The sequence below is a fragment of the Pholcus phalangioides genome, unplaced genomic scaffold (genome assembly GCF_987345545.1).
Source record: "Pholcus phalangioides strain wild (caught in Gottingen) unplaced genomic scaffold, Ppha-v1.0 ptg000015l_1, whole genome shotgun sequence".
NCBI classification, from domain to species: Eukaryota; Metazoa; Arthropoda; class Arachnida; order Araneae; family Pholcidae; genus Pholcus; species Pholcus phalangioides.
The window spans coordinates 59,623,710-59,649,345 of record NW_028301608.1 but is presented as its reverse complement, the minus strand read 5'-3'; the positions used below and the strand labels follow the sequence as shown (position 1 = coordinate 59,649,345).

General features: G+C 37.4%; 2 protein-coding genes across 8 annotated transcripts in view; one reads left to right on the top strand and one right to left on the bottom strand.

Annotated features, from left to right (window-relative positions):
- LOC149076331 (uncharacterized) overlaps positions 1-12,235 on the bottom strand; it is a 33,361-nt gene extending 21,126 nt beyond the window's left edge. For all 7 annotated transcript variants that reach the window (XM_089243902.1, XM_089243903.1, XM_089243904.1 and 4 more), the window contains exons 1-6: positions 12,068-12,235; positions 5,102-5,191; positions 3,720-3,848; positions 1,207-1,377; positions 810-937; positions 296-409 (exon numbers count right to left, since the gene is read on the bottom strand). In XM_089243902.1, coding sequence (XP_089100028.1) covers positions 296-409; positions 810-937; positions 1,207-1,377; positions 3,720-3,848; positions 5,102-5,191; positions 12,068-12,091 — 656 coding nt within the window. In that variant the 5' untranslated portion in view covers positions 12,092-12,235. The remainder of the gene's footprint in view (positions 1-295; positions 410-809; positions 938-1,206; positions 1,378-3,719; positions 3,849-5,101; positions 5,192-12,067) is intronic.
- A 1,916-nt stretch (positions 12,236-14,151) lies between these two features.
- Positions 14,152-19,443, top strand: Pfas (phosphoribosylformylglycinamidine synthase). The gene has a single exon (XM_089243901.1). It carries the CDS (start codon positions 14,451-14,453, stop codon positions 18,402-18,404), a length of 3,954 nt encoding a protein of 1,317 aa, XP_089100027.1. The 5' UTR covers positions 14,152-14,450; the 3' UTR covers positions 18,405-19,443.
- The last annotated feature ends 6,193 nt before the right edge of the window (positions 19,444-25,636 follow it).

Below are 25,636 nucleotides of genomic sequence, written 5' to 3'. Positions count from 1 at the left end.
CCTGCAGTGGAAATCAGGTTCACCAGAGATGAGGAGCTAGCGTATTCACAGAGCAATCTACACGTTTTATACTTTTTTTCTTTGATCGTAATAATGAGTGTACGTAATGATGCTTCCAAAAATTAGCCATTAAACTTGCAGAGTTGGGCAGCCAATTTTTTCTAATACCACCCTACGTGATATTACTGATTTTTAATTGTTGTTTGAAATTAAGGACATTTGATCGACACTTTGTTTCCCTCTCTTAATCATATGAGTTTCACTTATAACATTGTACTAAAAAAAGAATGCTTACCGATCTTTCTTCACATTTTTAGGTGATGCTGATCTAGATGAGGAGTGCTGTTTTTTTACTTTGGCCAATTGTTCTTTTTCAGTGCCTGAATTCCTTTTAGGGGACAAGTCACCCCTATCAGAACAATATAAAGACATAATGTGAGTTGTCTACTATACTAACAATGATTATGACCACAAAAAAACGCAATCACATTTATAGTTTTAAAGAGAAAAGAATTCAGGAGAAAGATTTAAATTGAGCTTGTATTGGATACTGTTTAAATAATAAAATTTATGCATAATAGTGAAGGCATGTAAGAAAAATTAAGCTTTTCAAACATTTTTTTTTTAAATAAAGAGTAGGGGAAAAAAATAGTTTTAACTATTTGATACATATTGGGGGGACTAAATAAATAAGTAGGCCTATACTTTAAGGGGGGAAATATGCGACAAAAGAAATAGATCAATAAGGTACACATTTTTGATAAATTTCACTCAAATTAATGCCTTAATTCCATGAATTCCCAGCTTACTTGTCCTTTTTCCTTTTTCTGCCTCGATCAGATGATGACGAAGATGATCTGCTTCTACGAGAGCGCCTCCTTTTCTTTTCCCGTTCTTCTATTTTTCTCAAGCCCGATGCAATTCTTTCATGTTCCTCCTATGAAATTATGGAGAGAAAAAACATTGTAATCAAAATGTATCTGTATACAGGACATGGACAATAACAAAAAACATTTATAACTGATTTTTAAAAATCTTTCAAGAAGTCAAGAAAAACTATTCCTAGGGCAAAAAATGATGGCTAGAGCTAAGAACTAAATTATTTCATTCATTACATCGCATGTCTGAAAAAGATTACTTTGTTCGCAATTTAATGTATACAAATTTTGAAAGAAAATATCATATAGGGATTAGTATAAGGATTACCATTCGTTTTTTAACTTCATCCTTTTTTTGTTCCAAGATTTCTGCTGGAATGCCATCTGGACTATCTTGAGCACTAATCAACAATTTCCACAGATCAGCCATGAACAGAATTGCATTCTTTCCATGCAGAAAACCAGTAAGGTTTATTTGCATTGCCCTCGCATCAGGGAACTGCAATAGGAAAAAAAACAAGTTTATTGCATCATAAAAAATTACGTAACTCAATGCTTTCATATATTCATTTTTGATCACCGTTAACATCTTGATATGTGAAAAAAAAGTCAGAGGAAGAAAGCTATCACTGGCAAGAAATTTAAACTACCTCAACATCCAAGCATCATAATGTGTAGTTTATATCAAATGTGGCCCTCTTCCTAGGAACAAAAATATTCACAATAGAGAGAGGAAACAAATTCGCAGAAGGGCACAATCAAGCAGCCGAGATAATCTGACAAATATTGGCTAGAAAACATTACTAAACCAGATATGCATTTTATCCATATTCCTCAGCAGGAACTTCCAACAAATTGGTGCATGTTAGCTACAAAACACTGCATCACAGAAGACAATGTCATACCATACTGTAATTATGTGTCATAGAATACTAGAGAAACACAACCGGTGTTCTACTTAGAACTATTTGTCATTATCACAATCATACATAGCTCCTATTTCAACTTAATTTCTTTGAAACAAGAACATGGTTCATACTCTTTCAAGTTAAAAAAATTCAAGGACTTTTCAAGCACTTTTCCAGGCAAAATTCAAGGACGTTTATATTACACTCTATAAAAATTAATTTTTTCATAAAAATGTTAAATATATTCTAAATCTAAATTAAAAACTTAGCATTCTTAATTGATAATTAAAAATTAAGTTTTTAAGATATATAACTTCCATATAACAGTTATTTTTCTTGTTTTTATTCATAGACAATAGGCCTACCAAATTCTGAAAGGACTTGCTTTTAAAATAACAATTGAAGTTTAGCATACAAAATGACAATTTATTTTTGAAACGATACTAAACTTTCTAATTTTTTTTTTTTTTTTTTTTGCTTATAAAGCACAGTCAGATGCATTCATTAATTTAATATTCGGACATAAGAACATATACAGTTGAATTCCATTATAACAAACTGCAAGAGACCAAAGAAATAACTTTGTTATAATAAAATTTCATTAAAAAGGAATTCCAGATCTTTTGCATTGCTCCTATGTAAACTTATCTGCGGGATTAGAAAAGCGTTCGTTAAAATAAAATTTTTTGCTATAATGGTATTTGTTAAAAATGGATTTGATTATCTGAAAAAAATATTGGAGAGATATTAAACTTTTCCACCAAAAAGGAAAAACTTGAATAAAAAGCATTACTATTATTCACACTTCAAGCTATGAAAAACTATGTAACAGCTTAATCAAAAAAATCTCAGGATGGTAGAATTCAGTTTCTCCAGAACATTAGGAGATTGTAAAAAGATCTTCTAAGAATAATTAAATTAATTAAATGTTTTTGCATTGTAAAATTTATTTTGCTGGGGGGTGTCAGAGTTTTGCTGACATAATACTTTAACAGCCCCTTACCGAAAAAGTTAGAGCAAAAGTTAGTTATTTAGCACGAAAATTCAGGATTTTTGTCCCGTATTTCTATCAAGAAAATATGGTCAGCCTGTTTATTACCGAAGCATGGTTGAAGAACCCTTTGGCCGTGTGCGTCTAATGAAGTCAATCTGCCGCATTTGACGATAAATGAAGGGGGACCGGACACTGCCCTAAACCAGAAATCTGAATAACACGGCGTTATTGATGCCTATCACGCGGCGGTATCGTGTTTTGCTGCCAGATTTTATGTAACAAGCACTAAGGAAAAATACCTCCGGTTTACGTGACCATACGTCCCGCAACTCATTGATATTGCTTTGCTTTTTTTTGCATGGGTTGAACGTTTGAGAGGAACAGGGAATCGGAAAAAAGAAATTTAAGGCAGAAAAATCTTTTCAAGCACTTCAAAATGCTTTCATTTTTTTCAAGGACTGCTACGATTTTTCAAGCACTTTTAAAGACTTGAAAATGAACTTTTTTTTTCAAGCACTTTCAAGGATTTTTAAGGACTGTACGAACCCTGAAGAAATCATATCCTGAAAGATGCCACAAGGTACTTGATTCAGGAATGTCATTTCAACTTTTTTGTAGTAGCACTTCATTTTCTGCGATTATTGATTGCCCCGTTTTGATATCACATCAGGCAGTGATTAGTAACTCCCTGTATTTTTCTCAAGAAAACGTGGTGACTTTGGGCTTGCAACGAGGGATTTTTAGTTTCTGCAAAGCATAATTTGGGGATTTTCAGGGGTTTTTTTTATAATGGTACAAAAAATCAGAAGAATCTGGTTTCCGACCAGAAGTGAGAAGTTGAAATTTGTCGTCTTTCAGGTGAATTAGCCCCTGCGCAAAGATATAAGTCAAGACGAACATGGAAAATACATAAACATGCAAAACAATTCAGAAGGTTACCTTGTCAGCTTCAAGCTGGTTGAACACAAACTCTATGACCACATCATCTTCTATACCGCCAAGCATCTCTGTAATGTTTTTGGCAATCCATGGTTTCATAACATCCAGATTTATCTTATTCATATCAATCTAAGTATCACAAAAACAGAAAAATAAATCATGTGATTATGTCAATACCAGGAGCACCACAGCATTAGGTAATCCAGGAGACTTGACAGCTATGTAAAAGAGCACAGAGCCAATTCGCTGGATTTATCATCTGGTTAAGATATCATTGTTAAATTTCCAAATCAAAATATGATTGCATTTTGAAAATGCTTTGTGCAAAAGTTCTCAACCAGATGCGCTGGAAAAAATCTGGGATCATCATCAAAATAAAGTGAAACCTTTTTTGTCAGGCAATGGATCTGATCATTTCATAGCTGCCAACTTTGGAGAGTGAAAATTACGGATGTTTTCATGCAGATCCAAATTCTGTACAAAAAAAGAAATATAAAATTGACTTTGAAAAACTAATTTTTTATTAATCAATCTTTAATTTTTATTTTTATTAATTAAAGTTAAATTGTAGGATTTCCCCCTTCACAAAAAAGTGACATTGTGTAGGACATTGCTTATTAACGCCAAGTTGCCAATTATTATTATCAGGTTAAATTACATGCCATTTATAATTTCAAATCAAATCATGTGATGTCAAAAAAAAACACCATTGAGCCCAAAATGGGACACATAGTCAAAGAAGATAAAACTTATCTGGACAATTTTGAATATTGAAAGCCGGAATTGGCACTGGCTGTTTGGCAAATTTTGTCCCTCCCACTCCAAAATGAAATACTTTTCTATGATTTGATGCAATGGCAGCAATTTACATTATGCCTGTGGCATTGTTTTGGGGATTAAAAACAAAAGCAACATTTTAATTTCAGGTACATCATGTGGGAATGATTTTTCCCCCCCAAAGTGTAGATTTTACCACCGCAGTCGAAATTCAAGATATAAGGAATTTTTCTGGAGTCTCTCAGAAAATCTACAAACTTGGCAGCCATGTCATTTTTGCGATATAGTGAAATCTGCACGAAACGGAATGTCAAGAGGCTGGAAATAATATTCTGTTTTAGGCTGATTTTTGTTTTATAAAGGTGCAAATCAAAACACTAATCATTGAACAGACTATATTTTGATTTCATTCAAGACAAGTTTTTGTCTCATAGTGTCTGTCTTACGTAGACGGAGACAGACTTAAAAGTCTGGGGGGCACAATAATGATGTCAATTCATATAGGCACATATACATTAGATCAGTCAACTTCACCTTTGACGCTGGGGGGCATCCGCCCATGCCACCTTAGATAGGGGGTCACTGTACCTGAAAAATAAAATTACCTTTGTATTAAGAACTGGGTCAAACTTCATGGATTTTAAAAGCTTTTTCTGCTTGTCACTGAATCGGTTGTCTTGATCGGCACTCGTGCCCTGGAAGAATTAAAACATTCAATTCATGCGATCAGTTATATTTACAAACAGTATCACTGGAAACTTGCATTAAATCTCATCAACTTTTCCATTCAAAATAAAAAGTAAGTTTGTGTTATAGCAAAGTTATGAGACCTCTATATTCATTTCTATATTTTTCAAAAGTAGTACGATGAAATAATTTTGTCATGTTTAGTATGTGATTAAGAAGTCAGAAATTGGGAAATTTATTTTACACAATCTAGTAAAATAAAGTTAAACAATATCACAAGAAAAGAACTTTTGACTATCTAACCCTTCCTCCTCAAAAAATGAGATTACAGTAGTTTTAATTTTAAATATTAGTGGCAAAATCACTAGATTGCAATTCTGCAGCGCCCAAAACTGGTGTGACGAACTTATAGTCACAGCAGTTATATTTCGAAATGAAATATAACTGTCAATATTTCTCCCCAAAAAATTCATCTCACTATAGTGTAATGTGGCTGAAAAATGCAGGGCTTGACAAACCGAGACAAAATCTAGGTGCCAACCAAATAATTTTAGGAGACGAGTATTTCTTTTGCCCAAGCTATTAACCACACACAATTACACGATGGTAAGATCACATTATTTATTTTTTTAAAAAAAAGCCGACTGGCAGTCCAGTGGTCATTAAGGAGCTAGCTTCTGACTGTGCAGGTCTGGGTTCGAATCCTGGGTCGGGCCTAGATGTCTACTAACACACTAACCTGGACAGGTCGTAAAGATCTCTTGGGAATGTGATGATCACATTCTTTATAAAAAACTTAAATAAATTAAGGCACCAATAATCAATTTCTCAGTTGACCTGGCAACCAGGATTTGTCAAGTCCTGCAGTAATGGGTGGCTTGTTCATCATGAATCATCAATGTCATGGATCAAATTTCATGTTTCATGCACATTGAAACTTCAAATAACTGTTATATGAACTCATTATAATCTGGATGGCAGCCACACAAGATTTGTTAAAAACTAAATTATAATGCGCTTAAGGATACATCCAGTTTAGGATTTTCTTAGAAGAAGCAATGGGGGAAAAACAGCTGTCAAGTTTCATTCATATAATTTCTTTGAAAGTTTATTCTATAAGATGTTAAATCCAAAATCTTTTAAATCGTAGATGTAACTTTTCAAATTATCAAACACCGTACTGCAGGGTTCCAAATGACTACAACCAACTTTGCAACCTATATCAACATTTCATTGGCATACTTTTACGGAGCCGGACATTTGTAGTAGTAGTTTGCAGGGGTGGGAAGTGACTAAGTCCATTTCGGAGCAGCTTTGGAGCAGCAAAATTCAGGATTTGGAGCAGTTGTGGAGCAGCAAATTCGGGATTTGGAGCAATTTTGGAGCAGCAAAATATGGGATTCTGAGTAGATATTTATAAATTGGAGCAGTGAAATTAACAAGAATATTTTCGTTAACCCTCAACTCTTTTCAAAATAAAACTGCACTGTCTTTTGTTATCAAACATCTTTTCGTCAGCTTAATTTTTGTTTTTGGTGTTTTAGGCTTTCGACACCTTGTTTGAAAGAGCGGCTGTCATAAAATGTTTTGCACCCGTCTATTTAAGATGATTTTTGCTTACTGAGGGCACTATTTGCTGCCTTGAACAGCGGCACTTCAAATGAGCTAAAAAAATTTTATAAGTTTTTAATTTTTTTATACTTGGAGAGAAATTGTTGCAAAATGGGAGAGAATTTCGGAAGAATCAACTCAATGTTTGGCGATTCAGCACTCATTATCTGGCAAGATTGGCGATCTGACACTCGCTATTTGGCGAGATTGGCTATTTAACTCTCGTTATTTGGCGATATTGACGATTTAACTTTCGTTGTTTGGCGATATTGACGATTTAACGCTCGTTATTTGGCAACATTGGCGATTTAACAATCGTTATTCAGCAACATTGGCGATTTAATACTCGTTATTCGGCAAAGTTTCTAAACTAACATTCGTAATTCGGCGGACATGCGCTTTTTACTCCCGGAATAAAAATGTTTTGCACGAAACATCGAGATTTAACACATGACAATCGACTACAGTAATTTCTGCTGCTTCCAGTGACGACTTTTTTTTAAAAACGGAAACACTCGAATTTGCACTTTAAAGCTGAAAGGCATTGCAAACCATCTTCAGTTAAACGATCACAAACAATAGCTGGGTTTCGCGATGGAAAGCCCGATCAGGGGCCGATAGTCTAAGGCGATAGTTTAAGTATAGTGGAATAAAACACGCTCTTTCTCGTAAAGAAACGTTTCGTGGCTAGCAGGAACAAAAATTTTTTGGCGTCCTTTCCGAAATTCCGGGCATACTGAAGCGAAATTCGCTATTTGGCGCAGAAAAATGCGAAAATACGCTATTGGAGCAGGATGGCGCAAGATATTAGTTTTGGCGCAGTGCGGCGCAATTGGCGCAGAGTTCCCACCCCTGAGTTTGTTGTAGACACACCAGTGTAGAGATGTAAAATTCTTGTGAATAATCTTTTGGATAAAATTCTCATCAAGGACAATATATTTATAATTTATAATATATATTTATAATAGTCGTAGCAGATAATATTCTCATCAAGGAGAATATTCTCTGCTACGGCTATTATAAATAACTTGAGAATATTCTTATAGGTTCTTGATGAGAATATTCTCCTGTTGTTTATAATATAATATCCTTGAGAATATTCTCTGGAAGGACTACTTTCATAAATTACTGAGGAATATTCTTATAGAAAATAAGAATTATTCTGAAGTTATTAATAATAGTCCTTCCAGAGAATATTCTCCTCGATGAGAATATTCTTCAGTTACCGAAATCTTTCCAGAGTATCAAGAATATATGTAATAACTTGTATTATAATAAATAATCTCAGAATAATTATTTTCAATAAGAATATTCTCTAGTAATTTATAATAGTAGCCCTTGGAAAGAAATTATTTTCAAGAATATTCTCTGTCCCAGTCTTTCTTTCCATCAAGATGGGAAGTTTGTAGACCACAATACTAAAGTTTGAAAGCAAGAAAATTAAACCAACATGGCTGAACTGCACAACTTTTAAAGAAATGCGAGTGATACAGAATTTAAGTGTATGTGCATTGAAGAAAGCAACAGTTCTGTTATCTTCTTAGAATGAAGGTGAATATACAAGAATAGCTTCCTTTATCAATCAACTTTGATTTAATTTCTTTTGTTGTGAACTTATTTCTGAAAATTTATCTAATTTCAAAATAATTTTCCAAGGTTTTAATCTAAAGGTTTCTAAAATCTTTATAACCAAACTTTTAAAACCTCTGATCATAACCATGAGAATATTCTCGAACTAAAAGTTTTCATTGGGGGTGATACCACAAATTGTTTTGCTGTAAATGTTTCAGGCAATAAAAACTGATTTATATTTCACAATATACACATAATTAGTAAAACAAAATTAAATTATTTAAAATAAAAATGAATATTCTCGATTATTCATTTTTTACATCCAGGAGAATGTTCTCCGAGAATATTCTCACCTCACATCTCTAGTGAAATGTAATGACTGAATAATTGTCCCAATTTTTGTCCCTGGAATTAGTGACTGAAAAATTGGGACAGAGAGCAAGAGACTGACAACGATAGAATTACAAACAAATTTTTGCTCAATTATATAAAGAGTAAAAATTTGTTTGTAATTGTATCGTTGTAGGCCTCTTGCTCTCTGTGGCAAGCCTTTTTAATGGGAGATTGGCTCGAATTCACGGCTCAAAGTTGGCAAGCCAGTGCCAGAGTGAAACAAATCTGCCATACATCAAATAAACGTCCGATGTTACACATCTCTAAGTGATACACAGCAAAGGTGCGTAACGTCAGTGCAAGTCTTTCGCCGTACAACAAATAAACGTCCAACTCTGCTCCGTATACATATCCTCTGCCTTAGAGCAAATAATTCTGATTATGTAAATCCTTGCAGCGATTTTTTTTTAAATTTAATAAATAGTGTGATCTTCACGTATCTGGAAGGGATCAGTATGATCCGTCCAGGGAATTTGTTGGTGTTAGTAGACATCCATGCCCAAACCGGGATTCGAACCCAGACTTGAACAGTGAGAAGCTAGTTCCCTAACCACTCGACTGTCATGCAGCATTTCTAGTGACAATGATTTTCTTTCTTTTTCCTGTAGGTCCTCAACTCGTCTTCCATTTAACTGCCACATGCTTCACACCTGAATGTGGAAGCTATGTCACATTTGTGTTGGCGGAACCTAACGGTGTGTTGGTATGTCCAGCATTGTATTCAGTAGGTGCTGCTATCTACCTTCCAAATTGCTCATTTGTGGATTTACAATTAAATGCATGTTTATGTTGTAGGTCTGCTGATCGCTGTAGCAGGGTTGATTGGAGGCAGAACCAATTTTTTTACATCTTTCCTTCCCACCTCCTTTCGCTTTTTCCCTATCCTAGCAATTCTTAAACATATATATATATATATATACTGCCCTCTTCATTTCAGATGTGCCCCTCCTGAAGGAGGATAACATTTTCTATCGATTTTTTTCAATCAAAATGTTTTGCCCTACCATCTCAAATTTCACACCTCTCCCAGAGCGGCACCCTGAGTGACCGCATAGCCCAAGTGCTGTTTTTACAGGCAACACAGCTTAAAAGTATAGCCTATTCAAAGCCGGGAAAACCTCAGAAAATCATATTTAGCTGTCCACCACCACACATTAACACGTCCCAAACCCAAATTTTCGAGATGGGAAACTCATATCCACAATGCAGTTGCATGACAAAACTGAATATTCAAGGTAGAGCTTTTACACACTTTTTTGGAACAGCTTTGGTATAAGGGACACGCCAAATTGGCGACTTTTTACTGGCGATAAGTTTCCATCGTTGCCGTGCTCTGGTTTGTTGTTGTTCTTCTGGGTTGTCGTTGTTCCAGAATGTTCGTAGAATTCTGCCAGTCGGTGGCGCTGGCTGTTGTTTTTCCGTGTTCTTAGCGTCCTAGCGCGTCTTTCAAACGGGTTTTACTGCTATTTTCAAACTGGTTTTCTCTTTTTCTCATTCTATCCTCTCTATTTTTTTCTTTCAAATGACGTCACTTAATAGCCGCGGCGTTTTGAAAAACCGTTGGGATAGTTCTTCATATTTTCTCTTCCTTCCGTATATATGATGTAGTGTGTGTGTCGGATTAATTGGAATCATTTTGGATATCTTTTCCCTCAGGTTGTACCTTTAATATTTTCCAATATTTATTCTTTTCTACATGCAGGATGCCCCTGCATCCTTTTTATTTTACTTATTTATTTTATACCGTTGATTATTTATAAGAACCCGGATTCTGGGAAAGAGAGTCCGGATTTTAATTTATAATAAATAGAATTTTTATTTTTATTTATATTTTTATTTATACAACATGTAGGACCGTTGATTATTTATAAGGGGTTCATTTAAACCACGATTCATTTTTTTTTATCCAGTTTTATTTTTTAAACACTCCACAGCTTATTTTTGTTTATGCCATTTGTTTTTACTGTTTTCTATGCTGGCGACTTTTTTTTTCTGGCGCACGTAGTGTCTGGTGGCTTTTTCTCGAGCCGTCTGACATATTTGGCGCCGGAAAAAAAAGTCGCCGAAAATCGCCAACCTGTCCCTTATACCTAAGCTGTTCCCTTTTTGGGAATGAAGCAAATTCATACAGTAAATGTGGTCTGAATGTAGGTGTGTAACAACATTGAACCAGCCTATGTCACTTCATTGTAACTGGAGAAGGCAAACTTGGAAGCAAATATTTGACTGCAGACGCTAGGTTGGAAATGCATGTGGCCATATCTTAATGATGTAATCCCTTATCATATCAACCTTTACACTGTGACAAGGCTTTTTTTTTTTCAAACCGAGCACAACTCTGGTCTATTGCCATGGGCAATTTACTACCTAGTGAGTTGTGCCGGAAGTGTAAGTGTGTGTACCTAACAGTCTTACTGCGTATCTAGTGTTGTGTATGATTTTCCAGTGCTGCCATTTATATCTCAGAAGTGAAGTGAGTGACTGAATATTTGTACTGTTTGTAGGCCTGTTGCTCTCTGTGGCGAGACTTTTTAATGGGGAGATCGGCTCGCATTTGTGCCTCGAAGTTGGGAACCACAGAAAACCAACTTCAGCCGACCACCACTATGGCAACGGTGGGGCTCGAACCCGGGTCCCAGCGATGAGAGTCCGTCACTATGACCACTCGACCACCACAGCGGCACTGTGACAAGGCAGTAGCGATGGGAGAAGGGGGGTACTTGGGGGGGGGGTCTGGTTTCCCCCTCCGAATGCGAGAAAATGACAGAAAAAAAAGGAAGTAGATGGCCAAATATATTGTTCTATCACTTTTTTTTCCCGTAAACGAAATTTCTGGCTAAGGTCCTGCACTGTGATTCGTCAAGTGTGCCACAGCACCCCCTCTTTCCTACAAAAACCAATCTTAAGGTACACCTCTAAGATGCAGTCACCCCTCCTTTACGGCAAAATAATTTACCTCATACATTTGAAATTATGCATTTCAAACCCACGATTGGTGGTCAACCCTCTTTAACGGATGAATTTTTTTTTTTCCTTGTCCCACGGGTTGCCGCAAAAGAGTTTTTACTGTTCTTCGGGATCGGTCAAGGAAGCGGGGAAACATTTAAAATTCTCTTTTTCTCTTGTGTGTCGTGGAATATCTTTTAACATCCCTTATTTAACACTGTTACGAGCGAATTCAAATATTTCAATGCGAAAATTGTTCATGCTAAAATATGTTTTGTTCAGTTAGCCATTTTCCCTCACTCAAGACAAATTCATGCATTTGAACGAGTAACGACAAAAGCTTTGATTCCAACAGTACTCACGCGAAAAAAACCGGCGTCCGTCATTTTACGAAACTTCAATTCCGACTTCCTCCGATTCTATCTTTTTCTTAATAATCACTTACGAAACACGTTGAGGGACACACAAAGTACATCGCCATTGAACTGTGCAACACAGACGATGGCTGGCTTCATGATCAGAGTTGTTATCTTCGCTCCCTGAAAAAAATTATTTTTGTAAAAAGTTTGCCTCTGGAAAACAGGAGAGCGAATGCCAATGCGAAAAGTCAATCAAAAATTAATATTATTTTCTAATATTTTTTGTGAAAAAAAATTAGTTTAAAATGTTTTTTAAAGATTACTAACTCAAAATTTCTATAAAGAGATTCCGTGTGACCATCCAGCTCCGAAAAACCTAGTGTTTCCCTCTCTCAATATCCTGATTCTGCCCCTACAGTTTAAATAAGGGGTCACCAACGGGGTGGGGGGGATCCTGCATCATTTTTTTTGCACTCAGTTCTTGCTTAAAGACGCGTATACACTAGCTGCAACGGACAATCCCCTGCAGCGGTTCTAATCAGCTGGTGGGTACACAAACTTCCTTTGTGTTCCTTTCTTTCCTTTCCCAAGTTGTCACCTGACGTCAATAAAAACGTTTTTTTGAAGTCTGGACTGGCGTAGGTCCACTCGAGGATTGTCTCTAATCACACCATGTCTCTACCGCTCGCACTATCGTAGCAGTAGCCATTCAGAGTTATTTTATGAAGACTTTAAAGTTTTGATTAGTTACAATTACCGTTAAGTAATCTCTTGCTAAGTTTAGCCGATGGCAGTTATTTTTTCGTTTTCTTTTATTTTTTTTATCCTTCAAAAATATAGTAATATAATTATTTGCGTTATTCATAACTATCGAAAGAAAAAAATTTAAAAAATTCATTTTTTTTTAGTTCAATGTACACGACAAAGAATTTATTGCATCTTTTTCAATTGTTGACAGATTTCAGATTCTCTGATCTTCCGTAAAAATCATGATATGGATGCAATGCATGATATAATTTAATGTGTTGACAAATTCATATGAACAATTATTCATTGAAAAGTTTTACATTTCCATTCAAACAAAATCGCAACCAAAAGTTACTTTAATTATCTTGTGACAACCAGTAACGAATAGGCCTAGGGTAATTTTGAAACACCTTCTGAAGGTTCCTTAACAAACATTTTGGATAATTTTGATATTTTCAACCGGAACAGAATTTTTCAATTCGAAAGAAATTCGTGATTTTTATGACGCAAAATCATTAACGCCATTTAATATCACGTCATTTCATGGCTAATGAAGGTCATGAAATGACCTGATATTTCATTAAGGTCATCAAGGAGCACGTCATTTCCTGACCTTTATTGTTCGTGGTCATTACATGACTTTGAAACTACGTGATTATTTTTTTGACTGACGTCATTCAGAGAAAACGACCAAATTTTTACGTCATATTTGACGTCAGGCGACTACTTGGGGCAATTCAGATCTATCGCAATGGGCAATTTAATGCCTAGTGAGTAGTGCCGGAAGTGCAAAAGCGAAAGTTTGTGTACTTAACAGTCCGAGTACGTACTGCATTCAGTGTCGTGACTGATTTTTCTGCGCTGCCATCTATATTTCAGAAATGAAGTGCAGTGATTGAATATTTGTATCGTTTTTAGTCCTGTCGCAAGACTTTTTGAAAAGGGGAATTTTAAATTCCACAGAGGAATATGGACAAAGTGCATGTCTGGTTTAGTAGTAGTAGCTCGCATTCGCGCCTTGAACTTGGGAACCACAGAAAACCAAATTCAGCCAAACACCACAATGACGTGTTGCATTCGAAACTACAGTCCTGGTTAGCAAAAGATGACCGTAGTTTACTAGTCACAAAGTGGACCTGAGTCGATGATTTCGAAATTTATGGGTATCTATATTTAATAAATTCTTCGAAATTGTACGTTGGTTTGAGGAGCATTTATTTCATCAATTTTCAAATTCTTCAGTTTGAAGGTGATAAAGTGTGTGGAATCGAGGCGGAATCTAGTAAGAACCTCGGAAGGGTGAAGGGAAAGAACTGAAATAGCACGTGGTTTTCCTTATGAAAACAAAGACGAAGTCGTGTAGCAACAAGATCGTCGTGACGTGATTGTGATGCATAAAATATGACCACCACCAACCTTTGACCTCGATTATTGCGTTAAGAGAGATGCTTGCTAATTCCAGATGCTGATAACCGCTTATCACTGGGTAGCTACTCCTCAAATGTCAAATAGAGCCAACGATAAGACATATAATCATAATCTCTGGAACATTTCCTCACGTAAGTAAGTGCCTGCGTGTACAATTTTTTAGAGTGTTAAAAAAAGTTGTCAAAAATCGGGCTGTCGTTGTCTAAGAGACATGCCTGTCCTCAGGTTTTTTCAAACTCCCGCTCTAAGTCAGCGTAAACTGCTGGAGAAATGCGAGTTGCTGAACTCCAAAGTCGACGATCCGATGCACGTGGTGTCCATCGACTCCGAATATTGCTATTACGTCGATGTCAAGGACAGGGATCTGAGCACCCAAGAGAAGGACAAGCTGGTGTGGGTGCTGTCATCCTTCGGGGTCACACTGTCCGAAGAGAGCAGCCTGGATCCCAAAGTAAAAGTTCAGAAAGTCTTGATCGAGATCGGACCCAGGCTGAACTTTTCTACGGCTTTCTCCACAAATGCTGTCTCCATCACCAACTCCATCGACCTACCAATCACCAGGATCGAGCGTTCTGTGCGTTATCTGGTAACCTTGGCGAAAGACATCTCCAAGGAAGAAGAAAGCACACTCGTTGACTTGCTCCATGATCGGATGACCGAAACTAGGTATGTTGCTCCGATTGAAAGCTTTGAGATCAGTCCCCATTCCGAACCGTGGTACGAGGTAGATATCTTGAAGCACGGTAAGGAAGCTTTGTGCCAAGTAAGTCAGAAATTGGGATTAGCGTTCGATGATTGGGACTTGAATTTTTACACAAATCTGTTTCGTGAAGTCCTTAAGAGGAATCCTACATCCGTTGAATGTTTTGATCTAGCTCAGTCAAACAGTGAGCATAGTAGGCATTGGTTTTTCAAGGGAACTTTGGTCGTGGATAGCACCGAAATAAGGGAATCATTATTCGATATGATAATCAAGACTCAAAATTATTCCAACTCAAACAATGTGATAAAGTTTTCAGACAATAGCAGTGCCATTCAGGGTTTTGAGGCATTGATGTTCGCTCCTGTTGACTCTGATGAACCGAGTTACTTCAAAACGAGACATGAGATGCGTCACATCATCTTCACAGCCGAAACGCATAACTTTCCGACTGGTGTTGCTCCGTTTAGTGGTGCAACAACTGGTACTGGTGGAAGAATCCGGGATGTGCACGCAGCTGGACGAGGCGCTCATGTTATAGCTGGAACAGCTGCCTACAGTTTTGGAAATCTCAACATTCCAGGTTACGATCTTCCATGGGAAGACAAATCTTTTGAGTACCCATCAAATTTTGCTCTGCCATTAGAAGTTGCTGTTGAAGCGAGTAATGGAGCATCAGATTATGGCAACAAATTTGGTGAGCCGATTATTTCTGGTTTCGCACGTTCTTTTGGTATGATCCTTCCAGATGGCCAGCGGCAGGAATGGATAAAGCCTATCATGTTCACTGGCGGTATCGGCAGTATTGATCATGACCAAACAACAAAAGATGCACCAGAACCAGGTATGTTGGTCGTTAAAATCGGAGGTCCGGTTTACAGGATAGGCGTCGGTGGAGGTGCAGCATCCTCTGTTCATGTGCAGGGTGATCAGAAGGAAGAGTTGGATTTTGGTGCTGTGCAACGAGGGGATGCGGAAATGGAGCAAAAACTGAATAGAGTGATCCGTGCTTGCATTGAACGGGGAGAGCGAAACATAATTTGCAGCATTCATGACCAGGGTGCTGGTGGAAATGGGAATGTTTTGAAAGAAATTGTTGAACCTGCTGGAGCAGTCATACATGCATCGAAGTTTCAGTTGGGGGATCCAACCATAAACATCTTAGAACTGTGGGGTGCTGAATACCAAGAAAGTGATGCAATATTGATACGTCCTAAGCATAAACGTATCTTGGAACAAATTGGTGAAAGAGAAAAATGTCCAATCGATTTCGTTGGTGAAGTCACTGGAGATGGTAAAATCATCCTTTCCGAAGACACAGGTGACAAATCGAAGCGCCATCCTGTTGATCTTGAATTGGAACATGTCCTAGGTTCCATGCCAAGGAAAGTTTTTAACTTGAAACGACGAGTGGCAATATTGCAGCCTCTTGTATTGCCAGACAACCTTACTGTTCAGTTGGCCCTCGACAGAGTCTTGCGCTTGCCATCTGTAGCGAGCAAACGCTATCTGACTAATAAGGTTGACAGGAGCGTTACTGGTTTGATCGCTCAACAGCAGTGTGTTGGTCCATTGCACACACCCTTAGCTGATGTTGCTGTTATTGCATTGACATATTTCGATGTTGTGGGCAGTGCAACATCCATCGGTGAGCAACCTATAAAAGGGTTGATAAATCCTGCAGCTGGTGCCAGGATGTCAGTTGCAGAAGCGGTCACGAACTTGATGTTTGCCAGAATATCTAGCCTTCAAGATGTCAAGTGCAGTGGCAACTGGATGTGGGCCGCAAAGCTTCCCGGAGAAGGTGCTGCACTTCTCGATGCGTGCAGAGCCATGTGCGAAGCCATGAAGAAACTGGGTATTGCTATTGATGGTGGGAAGGATTCTTTAAGTATGGCTGCGAGAGTCGAAAGCGAGACCGTCAAAGCTCCTGGGACTCTAGTCATTTCAGCGTATGCCCCATGTCCAGATGTCCGTTGTACCGTTACTCCAGACCTAAAATGTCCGAATGAAAAAGGGGCTTTAATATATGTGGATGTTTCCTCTGGCAAAGCGAGGTTGGGTGGCACAGCTTTTGCTCAATGCTTCAAACAACTGGGTGATAAAGCACCAGACATGGAGAATCCTTATCTTCTCCGAGATACGTTCCAGATCACTCAAGACTTGATCAGCGAAGGTAAAATCACTGCTGGCCATGACATTAGTGATGGTGGACTCATCACGTGTCTCCTAGAAATGGCGTTCGCTGGGAACTGTGGTCTAATCGTCAATTTCAAAAGCTCTCATTCACTCATAAATACCCTCTTTGCCGAAGAAGTCGGATGGATTTTAGAAGTCTCTGAATCCAACGTGAATCATGTCTTAAATGCCTATAAAATCAAAGGCGTTGAATCCCAGTACATCGGCTGTACATCAGGTTATGGAGTAAATGCGATGATCAGTGTTTGCTTTAACGGGGAGGAGGTCTTGAATGAGCCTATGACTGTTTTGAGAGATTTGTGGGAAGAGACCAGCTTTCAGTTAGAGATGAGACAGACAAGTAGCGAGTGCGTTGTGCAGGAGAAGATGGGATTATCACTGAGGAGTACACCTCCTTATAATGTATCATTCGATATGTGTGAACTTAGCTCACCTAGAAGCACGTTTAATGTGTCTGGGCCTCGAGTCGCCATCATCAGAGAGGAAGGTATAAATGGAGACCGTGAGATGATGGCATCTTTCTTCATGGCTGGTTTCGAAGTGTGGGATTTCACGATGTCAGATTTGCTAATGGGTCGAATGTCGTTGGAGAAATTCAGAGGTGTAGTGTTCCCTGGAGGTTTCAGTTATGCAGATGTGCTTGGATCTGCCAAAGGCTGGGCTGCTGGACTGCTCTTCCATTCGAAGCTCGAAGCAGAGTTTTCTGCGTTCAGAGACCGCCCAGACACTTTCAGTCTGGGAGTGTGCAACGGCTGTCAACTTATGGCTTATCTAGGATGGGTCGTTCCAGAAATAGGAGCTGCTGGTGACAGAAAGCCTGGTGTCATGCTCGATGCTAACCTGTCTGAGCGATTCGAATCCAGATTTGTGACAGTTAAAGTTCCAGATTCACCCTCGATCATGTTGAGAAATATGGTTGGCTCAGTGTTGGGTGTTTGGATCGCTCATGGTGAGGGACGTTTTCATTTCAAGAGTGACAAACTGCTACTGGACGTCCAGTCCCAGAACCTCACCCCACTGTTGTATGTTAATGATAGTGGGATTCCGACGGTGGAATATCCATTCAATCCAAACGGTAGCGTGGGGGGCATCGCAGCGGTTTGTTCAGAAGATGGTCGTCACCTTGCCATGATGCCACATCCCGAGCGGTGCACTATGCCTTGGCAGTGGGCATGGATGCCAGAAGAGTGGAAAAAGACCATGACCGTGTCACCATGGTTGAAAATGTTTGAGAATGCGTACATTTGGTGTTGTCGCAATAGATAAAAACTAATCTATTTGAATTTTTTTCACGAGCCAAAAAGGCCAAGATTTCTGTAATTAGGGTTTATACCAAGTTGGCGAAGTTTTTTCATTGCCAATGTGTGGCTATATACAGGGTGATTACTTAATTCCCCATGCCACATTTTACTTTCAAACTGTTGATCCTAGAGGTGTACCAGTTATATAAATATAATACTATTAAATATAATAAATACTACTAAATATAAGTACTATATAAATTAAGTGAATGTAATGGTATCTAACTAATACCATAATTTGTTTCGGTATGTGGCGTCATAAAAAAAATCATTAATGTAGTTAATATCGTTATTCTGTGACCTTCTAGTGTTTCCATAGCTATAGAATTCCGGAGGAATTATGGGTAGTGTGAAAAATAGCAGAATTTGCAACTTGGTGTGTACCTTGATTACAGAAATCCTGCTTCAAACAGTGAAAAAAAAAGAAAATTTGAAATAAAAATACTGAAATTTATAGAAAAATATTTATCTGTATTCTTCATACTTGTAAGCCTATATTATACTGCCAAAGCCAGAAATCGGCCAGTTTTCACAGTTGACCCAGCCAGTTTCAGAATTTCCGCCTTTTTCTGGACTCAAGCTGACTCTTACATATTGATCCCTGAAATATCAATTTTCTGATTCCTTTAATCTTTTGCCATAGCTAACCATAATTAGAAATAGCCATAATTATCACACAAAAAAATGTGCCAACATGGACATGACACTGAATCATAGGGATCAGTATGTATTGGAGCCAGCCAAAGCCCAAAATTCTGACATTGGCTTGGTCAACTGGGCTGGCAAGTTTGCAAAGTGGTCAATTTCGGGCTTTGGCGATATCATTTTTGCTCATAATTGCTCAAATACACGCAGCCAGTTTATGAATTTCTATTTGCATGTTAACCAGTCAATTCGTTATATTTTTACACTGATATTATACTGAATCATAGTTGCCATATTTTTTTAGATATGTTAAAATGTTGTATGCTTTGTTATGTACAATAAACTTTTATATGTTTTCATTACATTTGTCTGTCTAAATGTGAATGGCAAATGGCTGATTTTTTTTCCAGTTCACAGATTTGTAGCGGCTTTTTTGATTGCCTACAACTTGAATGTTGAATAGTTTTAGCAAGCCTTCTTTGGTTGCCAAAACTGGTGCTGGATACATTTTCTTCTGTCGAAGAGCAGACCTGTCAAATCTTCCCAGGGTTGGGGGGGGGGGGCAAAGAACATATACTCAATATATGTATATATATATTTCACGTTGTTTGTACATTTCTATTGTATTTTTTAAAGCCCAAGGGGTGGGGCTGACCCCCTTCAAATGATGGGCCTGTCCAAAAGTAAATCAAATTATCATCAGGATTAAGATTGTGAAAAGCGTGTACTGCTGCACATACCAACTGGATGCCAACAATCCTGTAAATTGCATGATGTACATATTTATGGGATGTATATGTAACTGTAAATGTGTGATAAAAATCTGGTTATTATGCATACTTACCAAGCATTTTGGTAAGTTTAATAAATTTCCCTAAATTGATCACTTTTACCTGTGATTATGCATAGTACCCAAGCATACATGATAATTCATACGTGTATTGTATCATTATATTGGTGTACGTTCGTAAAATTTATTATACCGGGGTCGACTATATTCATCACACATGCTGATCTCATTTGGAATTTTTTCCATATTTATCAAATTCACCAATTACACACCGGGGGAATTATGCATAATCACAGATGATGATAAATTTCAAGTATTTATCAAATTTACTAATTATCATGGCGGAGATACGGAGGGCGTGGGGGGGGGGCGAACAGGACGTATTTCATTTTACTGGTGAACGTTGATCCTAGACCCTAGAGCAATGATTCCCAACGTGGGCGTTAACGCCCTCTGGGGGGGGGGGATGGAATGTTCCAGGGGGTGGTAGAGGCTACGGGTTTAACATGGGATCCTATGGATTATGTGGGTTAAATTGCGTTGAGGGTCGATGGGAGAAAAAATTTCTGAAGAAGGGGGGGATGGGACACGGGAAACTATACCCTAGAGGCATACTTTCAGTCAGAAAAAGTTTCCAAATAACGCGTAGTACTCAGATATGTGTCACTCATGCTACAAGGGGTTGTATAGTTGTTAAAATATAAAAATTAACTTTTATACAGTTTCCGTGTGCCCCAAAACCCGATTAGAAACCTGTTGCCTGTCTCTCTTTATGCAAACTAAAAAAATTCCACGTTTCTAATTGCAATATTCCCCGAGATATTCTCAAATTCGAAAAACGGAGAGAAGTTGGAGAAAAACAGCATTAAATGTGAGTAAAACCATTTACCCTTATTTAAAGCTCCTTTTTTCATTATTAGCAAAGCCTATTAAACATCAATTTTAATATTATACCAATCAATAATAGAGTTTTCACAACACGTATAATGCACCTATGACAATATTAACTCCAGGAGAAAAATAGTTTTCAATGTGTCAGTCTTTTGCTCAATTACTCACAATTTCACATCTTTTTGACAGTGAAATGATTTATGAAACGATGACAAGAAAGTTTGCACGTTTGATCAACATTAAATCTTCATGAAGATCCTGTATATTTATTTGCATTGCAAAACTTTATGCATCTGATCTTGCAAACACTTTTCCAAACGAACTGCAACAATTTTCATCTTTGGTTCAGGTTGGTGATACGTCGCAAATCTTATACATACTTTCACATTTAGGCCTATATATGTCTGTTTATACAAATCTGCAATTTTAGACCGATCGTCGCCAAATGTTGCATTTGTACCAAACAGGACCGGGATTGAACCATACTTTGAAAGTTCATCAGAGCTGGACAAGTGCCCGAAATGGGCGAAAACCCGGCGGGCAACAATGGTTTCTTGGCCTTAACAATGACTCGGAATGTTTACTTTGGTTACCGTTGTTCCCGAACAATGTGTATAAGGCATGTGCATGCTTTTACAATGGTTTGCCACATCTTTAATGCTGCCAGTATTATGCACGATAGTTCAAGCCTTTGTAAAGGTTTGTCACTTTTTCAATCCTTTCAGTAATTGAAAAAAACCGGGGCAGCGCCGGGTATTACAGCTAGTGTTAAATAACACCAGAGCAAGGGTGCTCAAACTTTTGGGAGTGCAGGCCACTTCATTGATTTGTAAACGTGTCTGAAACAGACCACATGAGTCATCTGAAAATTTACCTCGAGTCACCCAGGGGATCTAAAAAAGTGTGCCGCAGCTACTTGAGTTATCTGAAAATGTATTTCGAGCCACTCAGGTGATCTGAAAGTGTTCCGTGGCCCACTTGAGTCATCTGGAAATATCTCGCAGGCAATTCAAGTCATCTGGAAATGTGTTAAGAGCCAGTTAAATGATCTATAAAAATGCAGCAGGCTGCTTGAGTGATCTTTAAGTGTGATGCGAGTCACTAAAGTGATCTCGCAACATGCCGTGGGACACTCCAGTGATCTGTAAATGTGCCGTCAGCCACTTGAGTAATCTGCAAATGTACCACGTGCCACTTGAGTGAACTGGAGACGTGCCACAGGTCGCTCAAGTGATTTGGCAATGTGTCCGGGGTCTCTTTAGTGATCGCGGGATATGCAACGACCGTTAGCAACTTACGTGATCAGGAAATGTTACATGGGTCACATTCCCTCAGCGGTTTGGCTACTTGCCGCGGGACACATTAGATGACTTTGAGGGCCATAGGTTGAGCATATATATATGCGCCAGAGCATAGTTTCCCAAACTTTTTGTTGATTCATCTCCCCTTCTTCAGATTTTTTTCTCTCGTCGCTCCCCAACTCAAGCTAACCCATAGGATCCAATGTTTAGGATCGTAGCTCTATCGTCCTCTTGGATCATTCCATAGTCCACCAGTGTGCCCAGTTTGGGAAAAATTGCGCTAGAGGTTTAGAAGTGGTTTCAAATGTTGAGACAGCATTGAATCATCATTTACAACAACACCGATATTAAACTGTTCTAGGGAAAGGTAGTTCTTATTAAAAGGGATAAAATCATGAGTTCGCTCAAGTCTTTTATAGGGAAAACTGTCATCTTTAGATTTATTATGTATTGAGGCGATGAGGGTGTGAGAGAGAGAGATAACTCAAAAATTAGATTTTTTGATGACATTATCAATGATTTTTCACTCGCATAAGAGTGCGAAAAAAGCAATTATTGTAAGATATTTCATGTAGAATTTTAAGACAACCATAATGTTTTTATTGGTAACTAGCTATAATACCCGGCGCTGCCCGGGTTTTCTTCAATGAGGCTTTTTTGGATCACGCGATATCTCCCTCTCTTTTTCTTGAGGGACATACAAACCGTGTCCAAGTTAACCAATATGGCGACCTGCGCGATTCATGAAATAAACAAATATAGATTTACACAGAAACGTAGAAATGAATATATATTTTTCTTTTTTTAAGGGGCGCTAGGTATTTCGATCCCCCCTGAACTTCAAGTTATCCATCTGTCTGTTCCAGCTTCCAAAAATCCTTAGTTAAAGCTGTGGAATTTTTTCGATGCACTTTTCACGGGCTCATAACTAATTTTAAAATATCCTAACCCACATGAATTTATGCAAATAAATATCAAAAGAGACAATATGGAGACATTCATTTTCATACTTGAGAAGGTATAAATGAAATCAATGATATTGCTCGAATATCCCACTCAAAAGTATAGGTTTGGCTAATTACTTCATATTTAATCTCCTGGGCTTCGTATTTCTCTAAGCGAACTGAATATTTCAAAAATCGAGAATTCAATACAATTTTTAAAATTATTGATGTGACAGAAAACTCCACAAAATTTCAGCATTTCTACAGTAAAATCGGCAATTTTAACACTGATTTCTATGAGGATCGCCCTTTTCTTGACCCTCAAAGTGATGCTGATGATGATTATGACGTCTATTCAAAAAGCCTCATTACTGAGAGTATATTGAAAATGTGGCAAACCATTATAAAGGCATAAACTATTATACATATACTAACAGGATTAAAGAAGTGACAAACCGTTGTAAAGGCATATACACGTCTGAAACGCATTGCTAGGGAACCACGGTAACCAAAGTAAACGTTCGGAAAGTGATTGTTGAGGCCCAAAAACCATTGTTGCCGGACAGTTTTTTGCCCGTTTGGGGCATTTGCCCTGGGCTGACGAAATTTTAAAGTAGCCTATCGTTCAAGTCGGGTCCCATTTGGTATATATGCAAAATTTGGCGACGATCGATCTAAAATTGTAGATTTGTATAGAGAACATACACACACACACACACACACACACACACACACAGAAAATCAATTTTATATATATAGATGTATTATAATAGTATTAATTATTAGTTATTTCTTTCGTGATTTAAGCTTTTATATTGGGTTGCTGTATTTTGGTTACATTTACCATCCATATTTTTATGGCCATCTTTTTTCAGTTACCTGGTTAAGCGGTTTGCATTTGTACATGCAATATTTCTTGGCGAGATTCGCACAAAAGAATGTAGGGTTAATACAGAACTTGTGGTTAATATCGATACAAGTACTGATCAAATAGCATAAATTTTTCCTTATTTCTATTTTCATAATCGGGTTAATGAAGAGAAATGGTAGTTTTCGGTTATTATTTTTGCCTATTTAGATTTTAGGCTAGTCAGGGCTATAAGGGATTTGAGAAAAATTAGTATGATGTAATTAGTATAATATAAATTAGTATATAAATTGGTATGATGATGCCTTATTTAATCTTTTAATAGACTTGATAACTTGATTTATACAATATAGTTTTTTTTCCATAACCATTTAATAACTTTTATACTATCTTCCAAAAATATGATGAGATTAAAATTTTGATGTTCGAGATTCTTTTTTATTGAATTAGAATGTTATATATTTTTGTATCATTTGAAGGAAGGAGTCTAGTTTATAAGTGGAATATTTTGGCTCTCATTATGGTATAGTGACCTCTCAAAAAGTGACGGACATTGTCCGAACGAACGTTATGTGACCCCATAGCAATATTCAATATTCCCATCAGGATGTTTATTTGTTACTCCGATTTTTACTCTTCCGCATGTCTCACTTTATTATTATTATTTATTTATTTTTTGTCTCGTTATTTTGCTATTCAGGTCGTATTTTCATTTTATTTCCTGTTTGTGTCTGTGAAAGTTTTGTTCAAAATGATATAGGTTTTTTTTCTTTTACCCCAAGCAACGCCACGTGAACGGGTCGTGGTGAGATAGGAAGAGCATTAAGGAACATTCAGAACCTGTCCTAAATTATTGGGACACCACTTTTGCTTTTCAGCAATTAAAATTCGGCTTACGGCCCATTTCAATGGGTCAGTTTTTGTTTTTATTTCCACCCATTCATGCAAATATGTGGGCACATATGTATTATTTCATTTCTCGCTTTTAATAGAAAAGAAGGTTATGAGAGAGAGCGGCAGTTTGTGTTATATAATTACCTATGCCAGTGATTTTTCTCTTTGAGTAGCAATTACTGTAGGATTCAAATTTTTAACAACCGTATTTCCCATTCTGATCTATTATTGGCTAAAACTCGTAACAACTAAAAGGGCAAATACTAGAAATAGCGGAAGTTTGATGACCGTTGAACAAAATCTGCTTCAAACTGACCAGAGAGGTTAAAGGGAAGGAAAATGCCCTTTTTTTATCTAATTTTTTTGGTCTATGCGTTTTGGTGTCACTTTCCGGATGTTTCCTTTTTTCATTTCTGTTTATCGACAATAAAAAAAAAAGAGAAAAAGTTCACTACAATCTTGATGGAAAAGAGTCATTTTGCACTGATATTTTAAATACAGAAGTATAGAACAGAAATTTATTCACCGGAAAAAGGACCCAAAAGTAACGATTTTTTTTTGTATGCAATTAAGAGGGATTTACGTCTGTTTTCAGTTCACTTCGTACATGTACGGGAGTATCCTCCACATTCATCAGCAGTTCTCAACCGGTGCTCCTTGTGCACTCTCCAGGGGCTCCGCGGCCGTTCGAGGAAAATAAAAAAAACCAGTAAAATTGAAAAATAATAATTATAAATATTTAAAGGGTGAAATTAAATCAGAAACTTTATGAATAATTAAAAAATTGGCATACGGAGCGCCTCCATATAATTTTTTTACTTAAAAGGGCTCCGCGAGTCAAAAAGGTTGAGAACCTTTTAGAGA

What these genes read in the sequence shown, in the direction of transcription:
- Pfas (XM_089243901.1), top strand. Translation starts at nt 14,451, where the DNA reads ATGCCTGTCCTCAGGTTTTTTCAAACTCCCGCTCTAAGTCAGCGTAAA.